General features: G+C 52.8%; 2 protein-coding genes across 2 annotated transcripts; both read right to left on the bottom strand.

The window, feature by feature from the left end:
• Window positions 1-229: 229 nt before the first annotated feature.
• SELENOW (selenoprotein W) lies at window positions 230-4,574 on the bottom strand (the record flags this gene model as incomplete). The annotated part of the gene is made up of 6 exons (XM_084256687.1): window positions 230-613; window positions 2,468-2,566; window positions 2,669-2,743; window positions 2,938-2,991; window positions 3,086-3,110; window positions 4,528-4,574. 5 exons carry the CDS (start codon window positions 4,572-4,574, stop codon window positions 2,486-2,488), a joined length of 282 nt encoding a protein of 93 aa, XP_084112813.1. The 3' UTR covers window positions 230-613; window positions 2,468-2,485.
• A 10,895-nt stretch (window positions 4,575-15,469) lies between these two features.
• Window positions 15,470-22,631, bottom strand: NOP53 (NOP53 ribosome biogenesis factor; the record flags this gene model as incomplete). The annotated part of the gene is made up of 12 exons (XM_084257684.1): window positions 22,399-22,631; window positions 21,785-21,849; window positions 20,623-20,731; window positions 19,858-20,057; window positions 19,427-19,497; window positions 18,413-18,508; window positions 17,545-17,649; window positions 17,263-17,463; window positions 16,704-16,879; window positions 16,414-16,480; window positions 15,618-15,694; window positions 15,470-15,530 (listed from the first exon to the last, which is right to left on the bottom strand). Exons 1-12 carry the CDS (start codon window positions 22,623-22,625, stop codon window positions 15,470-15,472), a joined length of 1,455 nt encoding a protein of 484 aa, XP_084113810.1. The 5' UTR covers window positions 22,626-22,631.
• Window positions 22,632-22,847: the final 216 nt, after the last annotated feature.

Below are 22,847 nucleotides of genomic sequence, written 5' to 3'. Positions count from 1 at the left end.
ACCAGAGGTAAGATTTGAATAATGGTATCTGGAAACTTGGGTCTCCTTTAAATTAACATCACCACTGGTATTTCTTCATCTGCATAACTTCAGAGTCACAGAGTGTTTATTAGTAAGGCACCAGGTTCAGCAGTGCCCCGTACCTGCTGGTTAACTTCCTGGACAGGAGAGAGGTGAGACGGTGTAGGTTCCAGGGGAAAAATGAAGACAGAGGCACATTTCGTTAAACTCATCCAATGTTTATTGAACGGTGAACTGTTGCAATTGTTGCTGAAATCTGAGACTCATTCATTCTCCTCCCTCTCTCAACTCCCCTAGGAAAGGGAGCCTGGAGTTAAGGCCCTCCCTTCTCCAAACACCACAGGAATAGGAAACTCAGGGAAGGCAGGAAGATGGTTGAAAGTGAGGGAGAGGAAAGAGCAGGGCCAGTGTCAAAGTTAGATTCCTGGGGAACACACACACCCACACACACACTGGCAAAGACCAGGAGCTTCGATCTGTCTCCCACCCGGCAGCCGCAAGAACATCAGGGAAAGACCAGGCGTCCATGAGACATTTCAGTCCTTCCCATCATGAAGCGTCTGTGGAGAGGGGCTGGGTCAAGGTCGCTGGGCTGTGCAGAGAAAGGTGAGGAATGAGTGGGATGAGCATGCAGAGACAGAGACAGGCATAGAGGAAATGAGAGGAAAATGAGGATAACGCAATCTCAGAGAGAAGCTGAGGAGGCATAAGGCTTGTGAGAGTTCTTGGTTAAGTTTGAAACTCTTGATAGAAAAATGAGGCAGTATAGAAATGCGGGTGGGTGGCCGCAAACTTTTAGGGTCGATACCCGAGGCTCATGAGACTCTGGGCAACCAGAGAAGGCATCAGACAAAATTGGCTTTTCTGTCACCTCCACTCAGCCCACATTTGCTCAGCGTGCAACCCACACTACTTGCTCCCCACTGTGCAGGGGAGGATCCACCTTGCCTGGCTCTGAATCCTTGGAATGTCCCTGCCTGATAAGAGTGCACTGGCTCATCCGGGCCTCAGGCCACCCCAGAGCTGGTCTATGCTAACCCAACAATGTGCTTTATGGTGGCAGGATCCTTGGGCCTCAGGGCAGTACCTCTTGAGTTTTGGAGCAGCTAGCAACTACAGTCAGCCACGCAGGCAATCAGGCATACCTATGTGAACAAGCCCAATAAAAACCCTGGACAAGAAGGCCCAGGCAAGCTTCCTTGGGGTGATATTCTGAGTTATCACACATTCTAGCTGGGGGATTAAGGCTGCCCCCCAGGACTCCAAGGGAAAGACAACCTGGAGTTCACGCCTGGTCTCTCCTGCATCCATGCACATCTTTCCTGTGCTTTCACCTTAGCCTTTCAGTGAAATCAACCACCCTGCTGAGATCTGAGTCCCAGCAAGCCACAATGAACCCAAGGGCAGGATTGAGTCATGCAAAAACATGCAACCAATCATTCTTCTCAGACTGTCCTGTTCTTCCCCTTTCTCTTTTTTGAAGTGTCCCAAAAATGGGACGCCAGTCCCATTTTTGCTTGGATGAAATCATCCAGGGCTGGGCCTCTCTGGAATGCAAAAATATGACTTAAGTACATACCTTTGAGTTAGACAGCTTGGAAATGCATTTGGTGGGTTTATGCAAAGGACAAGTTCCATTTTAGTCTTTAAGAGTTCAAACTCTGGGAGGGTAGCACCCACGCTCCTAACAGCATCAGCCTGCAATTTACTCAGCTCCTGAGCTTTCAGAGAGTGCAATTCTTGATTTTTTTTTTTTAAATCTGGGGAGACTTGGTTCATTTCAGGCCTGCACAGGAAGGTTTGTGAGTTTGTACTGCATTACTTCAAATGTGCAAGTCCAAATTGAGATTGATGTGATCGCAATGCTCTAGAAAATGACTCTAAGGAATGGAACTTGGATTTAAAGAGTTTAAGAGTCATTTCTCTGGTGCAAATGTTCTGGGGGCAGAGACTTGGGCCCACAGTACAGTGGGAGGGGATTCTCCGGGCTAGGCTGGTCTGGGGTGGGAACTCGTACTCAGGTTCAGAGGATAGTAAAAAGTGCTTTTAGGCCTTAAGTGCCAGAAACCAGAACCTGGTTCCGGACTGTGCTAGATCCCAGTTCTAGAAAAAGGTGGGCTTGGGTCTCATCTGGAATACGCTGGCTTAAAAATTAGAAATCAGGTGCAGAAGGTGCTGATGGTACAGATGTGGAAATGCCGCTTGTTCTGGAAATGTTGGCATTGGAAACCAGCAGAGCTGGCCCTCAAATAACATTGAGGGTGATTTAAAAAACCCGATCACAGCCAATGTTAACCTAAATGACCTTACTCATGGACCAGCTTCTACTAGGTGTCATTTTGCTTTAAGTCAGTTTCCAAGAACCTATTGAGGACTCACTCCACTTAGATTCAGAGCACAGCAGGATGCATTTGTGAGCTAGAAGCCCTGAGGGCCCGCCCCTCACCTCTGCCTTCAGGGCACATCAGCCCTGAGCCAGGGCGGCTTTGATGGCGGCCACCAGCTTCAGAAACTTGCTCTCCGAGTCCACGTAGCCATCACCGCTCTGGGGATGGAAGAAGAAAGACGTGAGCTGTGACACCAGTGCCAGCCCCAAGCCCCTCACTAGCCCCAAAATGAGATGGGACAGACAGACACACAGACATACCTTCTTGGAGTGAACCAACTTCCCAGCTACCATCACTTCAAAGAACCCGGTGACCTGGGGAGTCCCCTCGCCACACTGAGGGGAGGAAAGGATGCTGGAGAAGCTGAGCTGATCCCTTGGGAACCCCCATCCCTTCCCAGGGAATGGAGAAGGTGGTTCAAGGGTAGGGCTGAGGCAAACCACCCCCCACTGCCATACAGGACTGAGGGACAAAGTACACCACCCCACCACCCCACCCCCGTGAGTCCCACCCCATCCCCAATACTCACGATGTCCAGGCGTCCGGGGAACTCATCTTCTAACTTCTTCTTGAGTTGAAGATACTAAAAAAGGGGTGGGAGGTCACCACAGGGGATCAAAGGAGATCCCATGGCTGGCCCTCCTCCCTGACACTCCCAGACCAGATACCACACTCACCTTGGACTTGTAGCCTCAAGCACCACTGGTGGAGAGTCCCAAAGAGGGGTTTCAGGGCGGGACGGGTTGGGGGGAAGACAAGTGGAGATCCAAGGAAGGAGGGCAGAGGTGAGGGGAGGTACAGGCAATGGGCCGCAGGGAATGATGAAGAGGGGCACAGATGACATAACAGAGAAGGGGACAGATCCCCTCAGGAGAGGGAGAGGAGAGAAGAGACACACAGAGTGTTGGGGGGCAGTGCCGCGATGGGGAGGGAGAGACCACACAGGAAGGAGGTGGACAGCCATACAAGGGCAACACAGAGCAAGGGAGATGCAGGGCAGAGAAGGGGTACAGAAACAGAGAGGGAGATCCCACAAGGAAAAGGGAGAGGGAAGGTACAATTGGAAAGGGGAGGGGGAGAGAAAACAGAACTAGGTCAGAATTAGAACTGCAGAAACAGCACCCCACCCCCTCCCCACCCACAGCAGAAGGTTCCAAGGGAAATCATTTCTGGATTCCCAAGGCCCTCCACTCCAGAAGATGAAATTTCAACTGGCTATTTTGGGACAGGTGTCTGGTGCACTGGCCATGCCGCCCTGTCAAACGTTATTCCATCGTATCCAAGAGACAAGGCCATTCCAAAGTTGAGGCAGATGGGCAGTAGACTCAAGTTTGAGTGACATGCAATCTGGACCCCAAGTTACCCCAGCCCCATTCCCAGGCTCATCTTCTCCACCTGTAAGAGGGAGTTAAAATTCGATTCTTGGGTTTCTGGGAGAGGAAATTCACTGAATGTCTATCAGGAGTTCCCACCCCAGCATGCCAATGCATGCCTGCATGTGGGCAGAGGGAATAAAACCGTCCAAAGAGAGAGACCTTTCCATGCTGGCAGGGGAATTCCAGCAAACCTAATTCAGCAAGGACACCCAGCACTCCAGCTGCTGCCTATTAAGATCACGCTCTCCCCCTCCCCACGAGGGGAAGCAGACCACCAAAGGGCAGAGTTAGAAACTACGAGATCCATTGTATTCTGACTTTTGCAAACACCCGCAGGAATCTTCTCGACTGTCGCCACCCCCACCCCATGATGGCGCATCACAATGGGGGGAGGGGAAACCTACGGGTTCCTAAACCTCTCCCACTACTAAACTGCGCCCCCCTCACCGCGCGCGCTCCCTAATCGGGGCTCCTGGAGACGGGGGGGGGGGGCTGGGGGAGGGGGTTCCAAGTGCACGACACGCGTCTCAGTTCTACCTTTTATAATCTGCGGTGTCCAGCATGTCACCAACTGGGGACAGGGCTCAACGCCCTCTAGTCTTTGCTCCACCCACAGGGGAATCCTTCCCCCGCGGAGGGCACCCCGTGTTCCTGCCCCCGACGCCCCCAGGGCCCAGCTCCGCGGGGACAGAGGCCCGGGGCGGGGCCGGGGCGGGGAGGGGGCGTCTGGCCGTCGTGCTTACCAATAAACGACTCGCACAGCGAGAGCCATGACTGGGGATCGCAGCATGGGCAGAGGCGCGGACGGGCTCCCAGGCTCCTGCGTGCACCCGCGGGGCTGAGCGCGCGAGGCGGGGTCTCGGGCACAAAGGCAGTTACTTGCTGCGCGTCCCGCGGCGCGAACCAACGTGAGGAGGCGCGGGGAGGAGAAAGGCTCCCCAGCGGGGCCCGGGGAGCCCCGCGGCCAGCCACCGCAAGCCTCCCGGGTCAGACTCTCTCTAAACCCCCCCCGTCGAGCCGGGGAACGTGTCGACAGAGTGGGGTTCCCTGGAGAAGCCTAGGGCGTCCCCACCCAGATTCCCCTCTCCAGACCGGAATGGTATAGTCTCAGGGGCGGGGGTTCGGGACCAACAGCTCGGCTGGAAATGGGGTTGCTAGTGTGGGTCATCGGTTCGTTCCTTGGGCTGTCCGGGGGCGACTCTTGGGGGCCCTTCTGCTCTCCCTGAAGGGGCGAGAGCGCCGAGCCCGAAATGTTTCGGGGTGCGTGAAGCGGGGTTTTCCAAGGATCGCCCCACAGTCCCTAGATGCCCAATTAAGACCCGGCAGCTGGACCTGGGCTCAGACTGGGCCATTTGCTGTCCCTTCTTTGGGGGGCCCTCTAGCCTCAGCAAGACTAGGCTGTCACCGAAAGTACTGGAATCTGGTGGCTAGTGATGAGATTAGGACATGGAAGCCTCTTTCTGAGCCTCAGTTTCTCCGTCTGGAAGATGAGCGAAACTGTCTGCAGGAAATATTTAACTGTCTTAATACAAACGTAGGGACTGATGTTGGAGGACCCTAGGGATTGCCACCCCTAACCGAGTCCTGAGACAGTCAGGGGGTGGGAACTTCTGCATTGAAGAATGGAGGAGAGAACTGTTAGCTGGTGGAGGAATCGCCTCTGAGCAGTAGAAAGAGAGGTCTGAGGGCCCCTGCCCCGGCACCTTTCCATATTTTCCATACCCAGGCCAAGCAGGGCACCATGCTGCATTCTGCCTCTTTACTAGCCCCTAGGTCCCACACAGGAACCTGAGGACAGGGGCAACGAGGGGAGCCAGGGTACAGTCCAAAGGAGGGGAATTGCCTCCCTACTAGGATGAGGGTAGGAAAGCCTCAGGCCTGTATCTGGTTCCTTAATTTAAGATACATACCCTCATTGACTGAAGAGTCTATGTCCATAGAAATGTAATTAAATTTGTTCTTTTGGGGCCTCCCTAGTGGTGCAAGGGGTTAAGTCTCAGCACTATCAAGCTATTGCCAGCCACTGCAGCACTGAGTTTGATCCCCGGCCAGGGAGCTGACCCACATATGGCACAGCAGACCTCTCCGGTCTCGCCCACTGTTCCCCTCAGCAGGAATCACTACTGGTCATTTTCTTTCCCTTGTACAACAGCCAATGATGGTGAATCTACTTTCAAAACGTGACCTGGATGCACCTCCCTTCCCTCCACCTCCACCTGCCGGCACCGGCAGAACCGTTCAAGCCAGGACTCAACTGGCTCCCCAGTCCTACTCCCCACCTAACTCTCTCGCGGCCGCCAGGGGGCGCCAGTGCCCACTGAACTGCCCCTCTGGCCACTGGGCTCAGAATCACCCCAGGCTCCCTGCTCGCTCAGAATGGTACCCTAGGCCAGAAGGGAAACAGAATCTGCCTTCCGTTGCCGCCCCCCGCCCCTTCTCTCTGATCTCCACCTACCGCTCACCCCTCCTCACTATGCTCCAACCACTGGCCTCACTGACCTTCCCGAAAACATAGCTGACACACTCAGAGTTTCTTGGGAGTTTTTCTCTATATTTAGATATTAGATTTTTTAGATATTTAGATATTAGATTTTAGATATTAGATTTTAGATATTAGATATTTAGATATTAGATATTTTCTCTATATTTAGATATTAGATTTTTAAAAAATATGTCATTTCTTATGATGGTGGTGGGAGATGGGACGTGTGTGTGTTGTTAATTGGAGCATTTACACATCACCTAAAATACCAAAATACCGTTAAAGGTGTTTATATTCACAGTGCTGCTTGACCAGAACCTCTATCTACCTCCAAAAGGTGGCCGGTAGGCCCCGCCCCAGCCTTTGGCAGCCACCAACCGGCTTCCTATCTCTGTGTGTGTGGGTCTGTGCCTGTGCCTCCTCTAGGCGTTCCACATAACAGAATCTTACTGTACAGGACTGTTTGAGTCTGTTTTTGCATGAGGTTTCCGAGGTTCCACCGCAGGAGTACAGGTGACCAGCAGAGATTGGGTATTTACTGTGCCTCTGCCTGCGTTTTCCTCCAGATAGTCGCGAGACTGTTTTCTTGCTTCCTTCAGACTTTTTCTCATCAAATGTCCCTCCTTCCCTGTTACCCTATTTAAAATTCCAACATCCTTGGGATCTTGTTTATGAGTTTTTGATGCTGCCAGCCTTACGCCCCTTCCTCCCACGGGAACCAGCAACTCTGTCTTGTCTTCCTGCTTTGTCCTCCTTGGTGTATGTCCAGCATGTAAATGGGGATGGGAGGGTGCTCAAATGTATCTTTAAGAAAAAAAAAATTTTTAAAGATTTATGTATGTATACAAGAGCTGGGGTGTAGGCCAGAGGTGGGTGAGAGGATTCACTAGAGACAGAGTGGGGAGCAGAACAGGCAGACTGACTGAAGTACACTGCTGAGGGGAGCAGTGGACAAGACAGGAGAGGAGAGGTCTGCTGCACAGTGTGGGTTAGGTCCCTGCCTGGGAATAGAACTCATGCTGCAGTGGATGCTGAAAGCTTCGTAATGTTGTAACTTAACTCCTTGTTCCACCAGAGAGGCCCCTTTAAGAAAATATTTAGTAATCTTAATGTAAAGTCATGTATCAATGGTTACAGTTGTGAACATCATTCATTTTCACAAAAACCATCTTTAAAACATATCTTTTATTTGAATGTTCCCAAACAGCCGAAACAATTGAATCACGTAAAACCCGCCTGTGAAACAGGAAAGTGGACTAAGTCATTTGTTAGCACCAGGAGAAGTCTTATCTTTCTCTCCCTGCGATAATTCTTATCTCTCTCTAGATGAGTTTTTTTTTTTTCCAGGAGTTTAGAAGAAGAAGGGGGATGGGAGTGCACTTCCCGGCACTTGGCAGATAAGACTCTGACTTGCATCCTTAAAAGGAAAAGCATATTTCAGATTTTAAAAGTTTTAAAGTAGGGCTTATAGGTTCTTCTTCTACTGGAATGAGATCCCATCAGACCTGTTCCATTTACTGTCAGTTGTGTCACTGACAGTACAGGTTACAGGCAGGGAATTGGTGCACCTCTTGTGGTGAACACCAAACGTGAAGAAACTAGGGCAAGGATTTAGGTGTGGGCTACACCAAGGAATATGGTATCCGCAGGAGTCTGGAAGCTTTGGAGGTGCTAGTGACCTGAATTTTCCTCAAATGGCACCACCTTGGCCAGGTTTTCCCTGACACTCTTTTTTCTTTTTCTTTTAACACAGTAAAGCACACAAATCTTAAATGTAGAGATGGGTGAATTTATCACATGTGTAACACCATTTAACCACCTCCCCTATCAAGATAATAATCATTTCTTGTTCTTCAAAGAGTTCTCTCATGCAACCTCCCTTTCAATTTCACGGGAGGCAGGGGGAAGAAAGGAAGGAGGGAGGGGGAGAGGGAGGGAGAGAAGGAGGGAGGGAGGAAGGAAGGAAGGAAGGAAGGAAGGAAGGAAGGAAGGAAGGAAGGAAGGAAGGAAGGAAGGAAGGAAGGAAGGAAGGAAGGAAGGAATCCACTGATGGATGAATGGGGTGGAATGATGTCTGTCAGCCCCTAGGGGTTCTGGGTAATGTCTCAGCCAGACAATGAGAGCACAGAGCAGGCAGGTGATGGGTAATAAGTTAGGAATGAGGCCTGACACTCCTTGCCCACAGCAAAGTGACAAGGACCTGTAGGAACAAAGTCTCCACACCTTCTCCAGCCCCCCCCCCCGCGGCCCCCACTCCTCCCCTCAAACCCCCCCCCCACCGACCTATACGTGCCCTTCACAGATTGGGACCCCTGTCCTCCTCCCCTCCCGCTGGTTATCACCCCACATACCACCCATATCCGGGCCCCTCCCAGGCCTTCACCCCGCCAGACGGAGGTCCAGATCCAGGCCTCAGTGGGGGTGATGCACACTCTTCGTGGACACAATCAAGTCTCATGGACTGACTGCAACCTTCAAGCCCCAGGCCCCCAGGAGCCCTTCTGGGCTGAACTAGAGAGGCGTCTCCTCGGACCTGCTCCTGCCCACTCAGAAAGCCGCTTTTATCCTGCCTGCTTTAGTGCGCCTTTTGAAGGGTACAGCTTCGGGGTGTCCGGAGGCTGGGGAGTGTTAGGGGGATGGGAGAGGGAGGGAGCTCCTAGGCGAGCTGGGTCCGGACGTGGGCTCTTGGCGCCCCCTGGCGGTGACTGTCTTTTTTATATCTACCAATTTCCCCTTGAACTCCAGAGACCCTGTTTTGGGGGGTTCCACAGGGACCACACAGAGAGAGAAGGAATTTAATGCTCAGGCAGGATCACGGCGGCGCCATGAGACCGTTCCTGGCACAGTCACCAGGGGCATCCTGCCCTGATCCAAGCAGTTCTCAGCACTCCATCTCCTGACCAGACTTCCTGGCCAATTCTTCTCCTAGGGGTACTTCCAGCCTGTGGAGTGTGTGTGTGTGTGTGTGTGTGTGTGTGTGTGTGTGTGTACTATGTGTGTCTAAGTCGTTCATCCTCTGTCCTGGGCCCTGCCCTGCCCAATTTCTACCAAGTACTCTTTCCTGATCCGCCCCACGCCCTCCCTCCACTGCCTTTCTTTTGTCTACATCCATCCTAGACATTCTTGTTTATACCTACTCCCACTGGATCCAACACCACCCACATTCACTCCCTGAGCCAGAGTCCAGCTTCTTCCTCAAAGTCATAATTGACAAGTCTATCAGGCAGCTCAGACTTAATTTCACCAAAGTTCTAATCCAAAATTCTTTGCTGTAAACCCACTCTCACCTGAGGCCCATTTTTAACTCCCTCCATCACCATTTTCATTCATTTGCTGCCTCTCCTAGCATCTCCCTACCAGCCAGAGAGGTGTTAGAGCTTTACTTTCTGGAATTTATGTTCCCAAAACCATCTGTACCCCCATCACAGTATAGGTCACCTCCATCCATAAGATGTGCCACCCACAACATCCACAACATCCTTGGAATTGTCCTGGTCCCCCTCTTGCCCTCTCATACTGTTATAGGACAGGGAGAGGGGCAGCCCAAGCCCCGCAAACCTGCCCATTCTAAATGGGTTCTGCCATCCGCCGCATCAACATAAAACATAGGAGACTTTAATGGGAAGGATCTTTAATAAAACTAGGAAACAATACAGGAAAGGCAAAGAGTCCAGTTTCTAAATGAAGCACCCAAAGTTACCCGTCCCCTCGTGGGTAAAAGTCCATCCATATGGGATCGGCCCAGAACAAGGCCCCAAAGCCTGCTGCAAGTCTAAAGCATCTTCCAGTGGGGACCCACAGAAAAGGGTCACAAACAACCGGAAAAGCCCGGAAGGAAAAGAGCAAAATCAACATCAAGATAAAAGCTGCCATTGTCACCTCCCCACAGGTCTCACCCACATCTGTGTCACCCAGTCCACGACCAAAAGACAAGCACAGTTTCTTTACGTGTCTCTAGGTTCCATGCGCCTCCTCCAGGTCTCCTGGCTCCATCCTGCTTCCTTCCTCAGTCTCTTCTTCAGCTTCTCCTCTTCCTGCTCAGCTCCACCCTCCCTTGGGTGGGGCAGGGAACCTCCCCCTTTCCTGGGGACCACCCTGTTACAATACCATGCAGCCTCCTAGCCAACCTACATGCTTCATTCCCTGAGTTCCCTGCTTCAACTTTTACCCTCTACAATCTACCCCTACACACAGCCAGACACTCACCTTATGTGGCCCACACAATCTGGTCCTAGGATACATCATGGCCCTTCACACTCCTTGGTTCACTCAGCTGGCACCCAAGTCTCCTTGCCCTTCCTGAGATTCCCTATCCCAGGGTCTCTGCACTGGCTGTTCTCTCTGCCTGATCGCCAGGTATCTGCCTTCCTGGTTTTATTCCATTATCTGCTTAAATGTCAACTCAGTATTTGAGCTTAGTTCCTGGGTGGATGGGTGAGTGAGGTGGGGACAGATGGAGAAGCTATTTTGAAAGCAGAGAGGACATAACCTAGGTTGGGAGCTCAAGGCTGGACAAGTCATTTCCCTTCGTGCTTCAGATTTCTCAGCTGTAAAAAACGGGGTCACAGTGGGACAGGTCTCACTGAGAAAAGTACCAGGGCCTGGGACAGAGGCAGTTTTCCATATATGAACCAAGCCATGTGGGTGCCAGGTTTCTGGCCTGGGGTGTTTGTTTCTGTGACCCCAAAACTGATTTTCCCTTAAGTGGTGATGACAGATCCCATTATGTTCTAATGAACACCACTTTATAAGACCTTCCACATCTGAATGGCTCCATATTCAGAGTGTTCCTGTGTCTTCATCTGCCATATAGCACAGCGTAGGCATCTATGCTGGGAGGAATAGGTCCTGTATCAGGACCTCGGTCTGGCGGGGTGAAGGTCTGGGAGGAGTCCGGATATGGGTGGTATGTGGGGTGATAACCACAGGGAGGAATCTTTGCATCTTTGAGTCCTATTTTTAAGTTTTCTCCATTAGAGAAAGTTGGAAATAGTACCAAGAAGGAAAAGGTACCCCCTGAGCTCCCCACCTATCCCAGAGACAATGGGCACGGGGATTATTTGATAGACCCCAGTGTGGAAGGCAGCAGATCCTGTTTGGCTTTTTTCCCACAAAGCCTCAGAACATAAAACACATCCCGGTTATTGCTTGTGCTTCCGATCCTTCTGTTAGTGGGCCCTGAGGCCTCCCTCCCACAAGAGGCTGGGCCCGCCGGCGGCCATTACCACACTTCCTTCCATTCTACCCAGCCTCCTACGGACCTGCCTGTGCATTATGTTCTTCCTCAAATTTCTGGCCATTTCCTTAGGGCCACATTCCCAAGAGTGTAATCAATGGGTCAAGAGGTAAGAGCATTTGTGAGGAGACTTTGGCATCAAGTGCAAGTTTCCACGCTTTTTTTTCTTTAACCATTTTTGTTTTTTTCCTAACATTGTTCAAATAGCTGACACTCCTCTGGGGCTCAGTGGGTGCCCGCCCAGTTCCAAGGCTTTTCATGTGCAGATTCACTTAATCTTGGGATAACCCACAGTGAAGTAGTCACTATCACTTGGTCCTTTTTGCAGATGAGGACCTGGTGACACAGAAATGTTGAGTAACCTTTGCCAGGTCACACAGCCTGTAGTAACAGCTGGGATTTGAGGTCAGGATAGTGACCCCCAAGTGCATGCTCTTGACCACAGTTTCAGGCTGCTGCCTACGGACGGCCTCCATCCTTTTTAACAACCAAGTCATGCTCACTCTGTAGTATAAAAATCTTATTAATCTAGTTGGTGAAGTAGACCAAGAAATCTCCACTTTTCATTCTTTGGGAATTGCCTAACACCACTCCGTCAGGGTGTCTAGAGATTGTAGTCAGTGCAACAAAATTTTTTTTTGCTTTTAAAGATTTATCTATTCATGCATATAGGAACTGGGGTACAGACCAGAGGTGTGGAGGATGAGAGGATTCACCAGAGACAGAGTGGGGAGCAGAACAGGCAGACTGAGTGAAAACATTGCTGAGGGGAGCAGCAGGAGAGTCAAGAGAGGTCTGCTGCGCAATGTGGGTATCTCCCTGTCCGGCCAGGGATCGAACTCGTGCTGTACAGACTGCGATAGCCTCATAGTGCTGTACTCAACCCCTTGCGCCACCAGGGAGGCCCTGCAACAATAATTCTTGTTGACTGTGAAGGTCCCTGGGGTGAGAAAGGAAACATCCAAAATCAGCTGACAGACGTAGCCTTCGTCAGGTTTGAGTTGCAGAAAGGAGTTGGAGATTTTGACCTAACTAGGCTTACAGGAGCACTTTTAGGGGGAGACACTCAAATAACCTTTGGTCCTTTGATCTTCCCAAACTCAGGTTAACTATGGCTGACTTGGTTCTTAAGAGCAAGGGATGGCTTTGAAGCGATGAGCTGTTTCTCCTGTATCAATTGACTCACTTTTATTAGAATATAGCCAAACTCCTTTTGTTGTAGAGCAACCCACTTCCCCCTAACACTTTAGTTAACTGAAAATGTTGGAAAACAACTGTATGGCTTCTTTCAAGAAATATAATAATGTGTTATCTATGTGCATTTAATTTACCCACGCAAAATTAGGCAAAAAAATCCCAGGACAGGAACCAGTCATTTTGAGAAATCTGATATTGGTGTCCTGGGCCAGGTCCTCAGTTTGGCCCTGAATAAACACTTTAGTTTGACTTGACAGGGGTGATAGTTTGAATTGACAGTGGGTAGTCCCTCCAATTGTTTTCATTATCACCACCAGAAATTTTTTTTTTAAAAGATTTATTTATTGGGACTCCCCAGTGGTGCAGGGGTTAGACAGTGTTTTCAAGCTGTTGCCAGCCACTGCAGCTCCAGTTCAATTCCCAGCTAGGGAGCAACCCAGACCTCTCCTGTCTCGCCCACTGCTCCCCTCAGCAGTGCGTTTCAGTCATTCTGCCTGTTCTGTTCCCCACTCTGTCTCTGATGAATCCTCTGACCCCTTGCATCTCTGGCCTGTACCCCAGCTTGCGTATGCATAAATAAATCATTAAAAAAAATTTTTTTTAATGATTTATTCATTTTTTTTAAAGATTCAATTATTTTTTAAAGATTTATTCATTTATGCATACACAAGCTGGGGCACAGGCCAGAGATGATGGGGGTGAGAGGATCCACCAGAGACAGAGTGGGGAGCGGAACAGGCAGACTGACTGAAACGCACTGCTGAGGGGAGCAGCGGGCGAGATAGGAGAGGTCTGCCTCACCATGTGGGTTGCTCCTGGCCGGCCAGGGAACGAACACGTGCTGCTGAGGCTGCAGATTGCTTCATAGTACAGTGCTTAACCCCTTGCGCCACCAGGGAGCCCCCCCCCCAAAATAATGTATGCATACAAGAGGTATGCATGCCAGAGGTGTGGGGGGGGGGGGGGAGAAGATCCACCAGAGGCAGAGCACACAATTTTCTATCTCATGATTTTTTTTATCCTAAAAACTACAGGTCTTATCATACCTGAAGCTTTTACAACTTGGGGGACTCCAGGAAAAATGTTACAAATTAAAAAGCTGAAGGGCCGTTTAAGGGACCAATGCAAGTAACTTGCAGCCCCATCAGCATCACACAACACTGAAACATGTCTTTTCCAAATGGTTCAAGGGTTTTCTGTATACCCATCACCCAGATTCTACCCTTCTCTCTGCACGGAACTTGGGTGATACCGCCCGATATTGTGGATGTACCACTTCAGCATACACATTGTTTAGTTAAGTTCTGCCCTTTCAATGTAAAATTCAGATGTGAAATGTAATTTATCTGCAATAAAACACAAATGTGCCCTTGCAGTGGACTGTTTTTTGCACATATGGGAACAGACGCATTTCCCCAGGCAATGAAACAGTGAGAACTTCCTGAAGACTCTGCTAAATGTCCAGGCTGCAGAATTTACCTCTGAATAACTCCCTCCACCCCAGGGATCCACATCGTTGATGGATGCCCTGATGGCCATCTTGGGGCATTAAAGAGTTTCCTCTCCTCTCCCAGCAGGTTCCTACAGACTCAGTCCCAACCAACCTGGGTTTACTGGGTCAGAAGTCGGGGCTCAAGGCTCCTTAGGAGGGTAGCTGTCATCTTCACTCTACTTCCTACCCCCTGCCCTCCTACCCAGATACACATAAAGCAGTTCCCTTATCTGTACAGCATCTCTTTTTAAGTTAGGACAGAGGAACAGCAGGAACAGTTCCTTAAAGTGGTGATGTTTTATGGGATGCAGGAGCAAGGGAGCAGCTCTGACGTTCGTCTCTCCTTTCATCCATTTCTTTTGTTTGCTCTATTTTTATGAAACCTTGTCCTGCAGAAAGCTTGCCACAAGAATTAATAAAAAACGGAGAAAGACCAACAAGAATAAAATCATGCAATGCTCAATCTCAAAAAGATGCCATACACGAAGTCAAGAAAATAACCAGGAATGTTTTGCCAAGTGCATGACAGAACAGAAGGCAAAACTGAAGGGTGAAGGTCCTGACTTACTGGTATCTTAACGCACCATTAAAATACTGTAGATTACAGGTTTAAGTCCTTTGAAACAGCTGTGTGCATGTGATGGGGCGGGGAGAGGAACTAACCTCCTCTGACACATTTGTTTCCTCATTTTTCAATTGGGGACCACTCAAGCCTCCCAACTGGGGTCCTCCCACGGATATTCGGCAAACAGGAGATGCTGCTCCTGCCCTTGTGCTAAGAGCTATAAAAAAAAAATCTGCCCCTCAGTCACATGGGCAGAAAGAAGGGGGCTTTTCTCCTCTCAGAAACCCACGTGTGATCTGACTTTGTCTCTAGAATCTATATCCTGGCATGTAAGAGAGAGATGGACAGAGAGGAGGTGCCATAGGAGGGAGACAAGTCACACAGGAGGCTCAACATGAAGGTCAGAAGGTGCTTTATTGAAGGCTGGGGGCTCCGGAAGCCAGCAGCAGCTATAACCTGGGGACAGAGGAGAGGGTGCTGGGCTGACGGCGGGACAAGGGAGTGGCACCCGCATCCTCAACCATCTGGCCCGATCCTCTCCCACCCCCATTCTGAGTTCAGGTACATCTGGAGGGCTGACCCCTCCCCAGCCAGTTATGGGGCTGGGACTGGGCCCTGGTAGTGGCAGGTAGGGACCGTTGGGCAAGGTCATTTCTCTAGGTTGGGTTGCTCCAGGCCTGGTTCTGGCCAGCTTGGCAGGGGAGGGGCACCACTCACTGGATCTCGCGATAGGCCCGCTTCTCCACCAGCTTCACCTTGTACTTGCGCTTGAACCTGGAAAAGGGAATTGGTTAGTGAACCACTGGCTCTGGGATAGGGAGGTGCCCATGCCCTCACCCACATAGCAGCCCCGCCCCTCACTTGGCTCTCTCCCGAGGCTCAATCATGTTTCTCCTCTGGAAGCTCTTGAACCGGTCCCGGAGGATGTTGCCCTCTGGCTGCAGACAAAGAGGGGGTGCTTAGCGGGGCCAGGCCTGACCCCTCCCTGGCAGTCCAGTCATCAGTCAAAGCCCCTCACTCCCGGGAGGTAATCCTGGCTCTGAGCTGGGGCAGGAAGGGTGTGAGGATACTGACCCCTGGCCTGCCTATGACTAGGGTTTGGGGGACTCAAGAAACAACAGGAAGTGGACCTGGTGGGTCCCTCTCTGGCTGAGTCAAGGGAGCCATGTGCCACTTTCATGTTCCAGCAGGGAGCTGAGGTGTAAAGGCCAGGGGCCAGAGGAAAAGTACAGGTGGGCCCAAGAGAAGCATGACTGGTGAGTCCTAGAGTGGGCCAGACCACGCGGGGTCCGTGGCCCTCGTGAGGGCTGCGGCATCCTCCCCAGGCACTGGGGATCCATGGATGGTTCTGAGTGGATGGGAGACAGGATTTTGAGCTGTGGGGCAACCCCTCTGCGACTGAAGAGGAGGCCCTGGTTGGGAGAAAGGCTCCCTGAAGGTCACAGGCTCAAACAACCAACCACCACTTCTTCACCCCTAGGCACCCCAGCTTAGAACCCTGTGCCCTCAGCCCCCAGGCGTCAGCCCACTGGCTCAGCTTGGGGGCAGCCATGATGTCGCCCACAGCCCCTAGGGGGCACGGGGAGCAAGGATGGGTATCATCACTGGGCACAGGGATGCTCCCAAGAGCCTCCCATCACCCCAGAAAGGCAAGTACCTTGAGGGTCCTGAGTGAGCCAGCGAGCTCTGAGCTGAGTTGCACGTCGATGTCGGGGGCCTGGTACCTGGCAAACACAGGGCAGGGCACTCAGGGTCGGGGGTCCAGAGGCCTGGAGGCCAAAGGCCCCTCTTGGCCCCTCTGGGGCAGTATGGGATGGGGAGTGGGGCTTCAGGGACAGGGGACCTGGGAGGAAGAGATGGTCTCCCAGCAGGGGGGCCTAGCCTGAGCAAAGGTGGGCAGGATCTAGAGCCCGCACAGCCTTCCTGGGTCCTCCTTCTGGGTCTCACTTGAGTCGCCCCAGTCGGCGGGGCTTGTCATCCTCCAGCAGGCGCCGTGCCCGCCGCTGCTCCCGCCGCCGTGCCACCTCTGCCAGCCAGCGCGCCACCTGGGCCTTGATCCCGCGCAGCCTGAAGAGCTCTTGCTGCCGGAGCCGGGCGGCCCGCACTGCAGCCTGCTGCATCCGCTGTAGGGACAGGGCGTCAGGGTCAGTACTCCCCACCCCAGGAGGACATCGCCCCACTCAGAGTCCCCCAAGACCCCAGGGGATGACAGACCAGCTGCTCTAGCTTCTTCACAGCAGTTTCTGAAACAACTTTCCTCATCTGTATTTTTCTGTCCACGGTCCAAATCTCCCCTCCAAAATAAGTACCAGGCCCATGGGGCCTGGTCTGGTGAATCCATTGCTGTAGTCTCAGTGCCCAGAGGGCACTGAGAAACAGGTCCCAGGTGGCAAGGCAGCTGTGAGGATCCCAGACAGCACCCAAAGCGCAGGTTGTGGGTATGAGAATCCAGGAAAAGAGCAGGCTGCCAGAGCAGGGACAGCAAAGCTGAGTCCATAGTGCTCACCAGGGTCCGGGCGGCCTTTTCCCGACGCCGCTGCTGCTCAGTCTTCTTCTCAGTCTTCTTCTCGGTGGGCGCCAGGCAGGTGGGGACAGGTGAGGCCTCTGGTTCTCCAGCCTCTATCCCCTCATCCTGGCCCCCACCTGGCTCCTCCTCTCCATCGGACTCCTCCAGCAGCCCCTGGCACATCTCCTGGAAGGCAGACTCCTAGAAGGAGGGAGTGTAAGGGAGGTGTCAGGGGCCTGGAGGGGTAGTCTAGGTGGGGCGGACTGGGTAGAGTGGGCTCACCTGCGTGGCGGCCTGTTCCACAGTAGGCAGTGCCAGCTGCCGCTCCAGCTTTTCCGCCTCCTTCTGCCGCTGCAGCTCCACCTCATGGGCCACCAGGAGCAGGGTCTGGAGGAGCAGGATGGGGTAAGGTCCCGCTCATCTGACCCCCCTTGCCTGCACCCCAGCACCACCTCCCACACACCTTCCCTCCCAGTGACCAGAGGGAAGCTGTTCCATTCCAGCCATCCTGTCTGCTCTCCAGCTCACTCAGGATGGTCTGTTCCCTACACACTGGGTTTCATTTCTATGAAGCACCCAGAAAAGGCAAGTCCAGAGAAACTGGGAGTAGAAGATGGCAGCCTAAGAGTAGGGGAGATGGGAATTGGGCGGGGGGGGGGGGGTGATGACTGATGGGAAAGAAATTTTCTTTGGGGGTGATGAAAAGGTTTAAAACTTAACCATGGAGAAAGCTGCACACCAGCAGCACTGGAAACCCACTGAACTGTGCCCTGGACGGGAGGGGATTTGTATCTCTTCAAAGAAATCATGTTTGTAAATAGTTCACTATTTCCCCTTTTCCGCCTGCAACCATGAGGTTCATGTTGAACGACAGGGAGCAGACTGACCCAGTTCCCTCTTCTCATAGCAACTTCCTCAGCCATCGGTCTTGGTGCTGATGTCCCCTCTTCCAGGAGGCCCTCCGCAGTGTGCAAGGTTGGGTGTGTCAACTTTCCTGGCTCTCCATCCCAGGCCTGCCCACTCTAGACCACCAATGTCAGGGAACGCGTCTGTCTCCCCAACTGGATCACGAACTCCAGGGGGACACTGAGAAGTGCTGGCAAGGGCTGACTGACAGATGCCCAGGCACAGCTGAGGAAGGGCTGCATACCTGATGGTCCTCAAAGGATGGGTTGTACGAGGCTCCGGCAGGCGTCACCTCCACAGCAGGTGCCTGGGAAGGCTTGGCGTGGAGATGTGGTGGCCGCTGAAGGAGGACAAGACCAAGGTGAGATAAGGCCTAGAGCCCATGACTCAACTTCCCACAGCTACTTGCTGACTTCCCTTGCACCCCCTGCCACCACCTGCCTGCCCTAGCACTGCTGCCCTAGGACTTTGCTTTGGGTTGTCCTCCCTTCCACTCCACACTCCTTGCAGCTCTGCCCTCACGCCCTTGGGATCCTGAGGTCCCAGGGCCCTTGTGCCTGCTCCTTCACCACCCCATCTCCTCAGGAAAGCCGCCTGGACCTTATCACTCTCCTTGTGAAAACCTTTAGACTAAAACTCGGATCTAGTGTTCTGCTCCCACCCCTCCACCCAGGCCTCCTCCACTTCAGAGCTCACAGCCGCTCCCACTCTCGGGGCTCTCGCCCTCCTCCCTTTGTCTCTAACTACTACCACCAGGCTCCTCTCAGGGAGGGTTCCCGCGGACCTGGCTCAGCCCTGCCCTCGTCCTTCACAGGACCAACCACAGCTCAGCTCAATGGGCCAATGCTGACATGTTTACCTACTTGTAGACTTTGACAGGAGCCCCATGGGGATGAGAAGCCCCCCCACAACCCCACTTGCTCCCTGCCACACACTCAGTGCCTAGCAGGGCGAAGAGATTTGTTATTGGTTAAATGCATGAAGTTGGACCTCAGAGAGTCCGCTCAAGGAAAAGAACCTACAAATAATCGAACACCGAAGCGGACAGGGTTCCTATAGAGGACTGGGGAAAATAGGGAGAACTAGGACCCAGGTGCAGTCACCACAAAGGAATGGACAAAGTCGCTGTGCTGGTACCAGGAACCCAAGCAACTACCCCTGGAGACGAGTCTCCCTGGCCTTCACACAGGCAGGCATACTGGACCCAGCCCCTCCTCACATCTCCCTTGTCCAGGGTGCCCTCTGGGCATGTCCTCACCTTCACTCCTTTCTTCTTGGTCTGCTCCAGGAAAAACGTGTCCTGGCCAGCCAGCGGTTGGTCCAGAGGATCTGTGAAGGCAGTGAGGGACAGCTGGGGCTTTCCAGTGCAGGAAGACACGGGCCCTAAAAAGCTCTCTCCCTTCTTCCTCCTTTCATAAGATGGCAACGAAACACGGGCAAGAGATGAATACTCAGACTACTGAGATGGAGCCCAGAGAGCAGAGAGGACCCCTAGGTTAAGAGGCAGGAGTAGCCCTCAGGAAAGTCCACCCAGAAATGGGGAGCACAAGCGTGAAGAAGGTGCTACTTCAAGACAAGTGACTGCACGAAATCACCTCAGAGGGCACCCCCTTAGGCATCATGATTTTGTGCAGTGCACAAGTGTGCATGGCAGCCTTGTCCCCACCCCAGTGGACAGCAGGCACTCACTATCTTTGGCCCAGATGTCATAGAAGGGCCGCTCAACGGTGTCCTGGGGCCCAGGCTTGGCTTTGGCCACAGGAGGGTTGAGGAGCCGGGCCTGGGCCCTGCGCACATCCCGGGGCAGCACACCCTGCTTGGCCAGTTGCTCCCATAGCTGCTCCTTCCGTCTGAGCTTCTTGGCATTGGGGACCTGGTGTGCAAGGATGCTGGGTCGGGGAGAAGCCGACAAATGCAGTGAGGCCTGAGAAGCCACTGGCTCCTCCTATGCTGGACCCCCCCCCACTTGGGCAGTTCCTCTTTCTCCTACTCCAGCCAGTAGCTTCAGAGACCATCTCCCCAGTTCTGTCTCTCTGTTTCCAGCCTCTCTCCTGAGCCCCAGACCCTGTAGCACAAGAGCCCTGGGGCCCATGCTCTGGAGTTCTCCAGGGACCTCACACACACACATCAAAATCAACTGTGCCATAAGTCCCAAGCCACTCCTCTTCCCATGCCCCCATCTCAGGGACACCCTGCTGTCTACCCCATCAGCCACCCATCTCCACCCCTCCCTCAGAGGTCAGTAAGCCCTGCCTGATCAACCTCAGATTGGGGCTTTCATCACTTATCTCCTCTCCTGAGCCCCTTCTTGACGCCCCAACCTGCTTTTCAAAGCCCAAAGCTGACCCCATCCAAGTGACCCTCCTTCCCTAGGAATTCCTTCTGGCCAGGAAGTGGGTGGGGGCTGCTACAAAAAAGAATGGAAAGAAAGGGCAGGGATGTTGGGACACTCACTCTTTGGGGGCAGGGATTTTGGATGTGTTCTCAAGGATGAGGTCAACTCGAAGGGGTTTCTTGAGAAGCAGTGACCTCTTCTGGCTTTTGGTCCCTTTCTTATTCAGCTCTAGAGGTGGGAGAAAGAAAAGGCCTCAATCCCCATGCCCACTTCCGCTTCAGAGGAGTCAGCAGACCCATACCCTAGGGCAGACTTGGAGGCCCCCCAGATGAGTGAGGAAAGAGGCCCCCAAGAGTAGGACTTAGGTGCACATGCTCTGATCACCCCACCACCATCACCACACCCTTCTCCTGGATCAACTGGAAATAGCCCTGGGCCCCCCCACCGTGGAGGGAGGTCCAAGGCCCTGCCCACCAGAGGCTTCCAGACAAAACAGGACAACGATCCCAGAACTAGTAACACTAAGGAGGAAGACAGCAGGTGGTCAGGCACTGAGGCCTGTGGACGGCCACACAGCTGGACTAGTTCAGCTAGTCTCAGCCTAGCAGTTGAAAGCAAGACACCTAGGGCAAAACACAGGAGAGGATCGATATCTACCCATCTGCTGTCATCTTGTAGGGGTGACTTTGCTCCTCTATGCTTTCCAGTAGGAGGGTGCCATGCACACTGCTGCCTACCTCCCAGGGTGGTGGGTTAATGTCATTATTTTAAGGGCACAAAACACTGCAACACAATCTCTATTCTTCAATAATTTTTATTTTCCTTAAAGCTAAAATAGAATCTGTAAGCTGCCCAAAGAGACTTTCTATTGGCCAACATAGGCCTTAACTATCCTCTCACTGCTCACCAGGGCAGGTTCCCAACTTTATATTCACAAGTATTTCAGATTTAATAATTTGTGTGAGAGCCATCTTCTTAATTAACATGCTTTACCTGCTCACCCAGTCTCCTATGCCTCAAAGCAGGTGCCTTCTTCCTGCTCACTGAAACAGGGGCTCTCATTTTCATTAGAACAGACCCCTTGACTGATTTCAGACAAGCTAGTTAAGCTTGTCCTGCTGATAAGAAGCTTCCCATTTTGCTCTGGTTTATGTGCTCTAGTTTGTGTTAAAGATCCTCCTATCAAATGTTTGTTTCCAAGTCATTTCACTAATACAGATCTTCTGGGAGGCCCAAAGTGGGCCATCATTGCCACGCACCACCACCAAAGCCCTTCCTCACCTTTTTTCTTGGGGCCTGTGTCCACGAAGAAGAGTTTTTCATCAGGTGCCTCTGACACCAAGCCACTGGGAGATGGAAATGCAGAATGTCAGTCAAAGACGTCGCAGAGTGAGCGGGTTTAACCTCTCTGGGCCCAAGATCACTCGTTTGCCCGAAGTTGACATTTATTTATTTTTTAAAGATTTATTTATTTATACAAGCACTAGGTAGTCAGAAGCACGGGAGGGTGAGAGAATTCACCAGAGCCAGAGCGGGGAACAGATCAGGCGGACTGACGAAGAAGGACACTGCTGAGGGGAGCAGCGGGCGCCGCAGGAGAGGTCTGCGCGCCATGTGAGACCCTCGCCCGGCGGCCGGGGATCGAACCGGCGCTGCAGAGGCTGCGGGCAGCTTCGCAGCCCAGCGCTCAACCGCTGCGCCACCGGGGAGACCCCGAAGTTCACATTTAAATGGACCTCCTGCACTTTTATCTGCTAAGCCTGATTACCCCACCAGTCCCTCCAGCCTCCCACCCAGGGCCCCCAGTCCCCCCGGAAATCCCCCTAGGCACACTCAGCCTCGCACCCAGCCACACAGACCGGGGGTCCCACTCCCGGAAGTCCCGCCCCACGCACCCGCTCGTGCGCTCCTGCAGCCGTACGTCCTCCAGGTACTGGTCGACCTCCAGCCCCAGCGGCTCCTGAGCGAGTCGCCGCCAGCCCCGCTTCTTATTTCTTGGGCCTTGCCGCCGCCGCCTCAGCCCCGGGTCCACCGAAGTGGGCCGTAGCCCCAGAAAGCCGGAATCGGCCTCGCTTTTTGAGGCGCGCCTGCGGCCACCACCACCACCACTGCCCGCCGCCATCTTGTCAAAGGAAGTGTGAGGTCGTGCGTCACCCGGAAGCCCATTTCGGACTTGCCGGAGCAGCTCCCCCGCCCTCTCCCGGGACCGACTTCCGGTGGACGCCATCTTGGTAAAGTAGGCGGTGCGGCGAGGGGGCGGGGAGGCCGCCGTCGTGGGTAAGGGCCGAAGGCTCCTCCCTGAGGTTCAGATTGGTGGCGGCTTTGATTTGTAGGTTCTCGGCTG

This window comes from Talpa europaea, assembly GCF_964194135.1.
Source record: "Talpa europaea genome assembly, chromosome: 16".
Taxonomy (NCBI): domain Eukaryota; kingdom Metazoa; phylum Chordata; class Mammalia; order Eulipotyphla; family Talpidae; genus Talpa; species Talpa europaea.
Note: the sequence above shows the minus strand (reverse complement) of the source record. Positions and strands in the feature narration are given on the sequence as shown.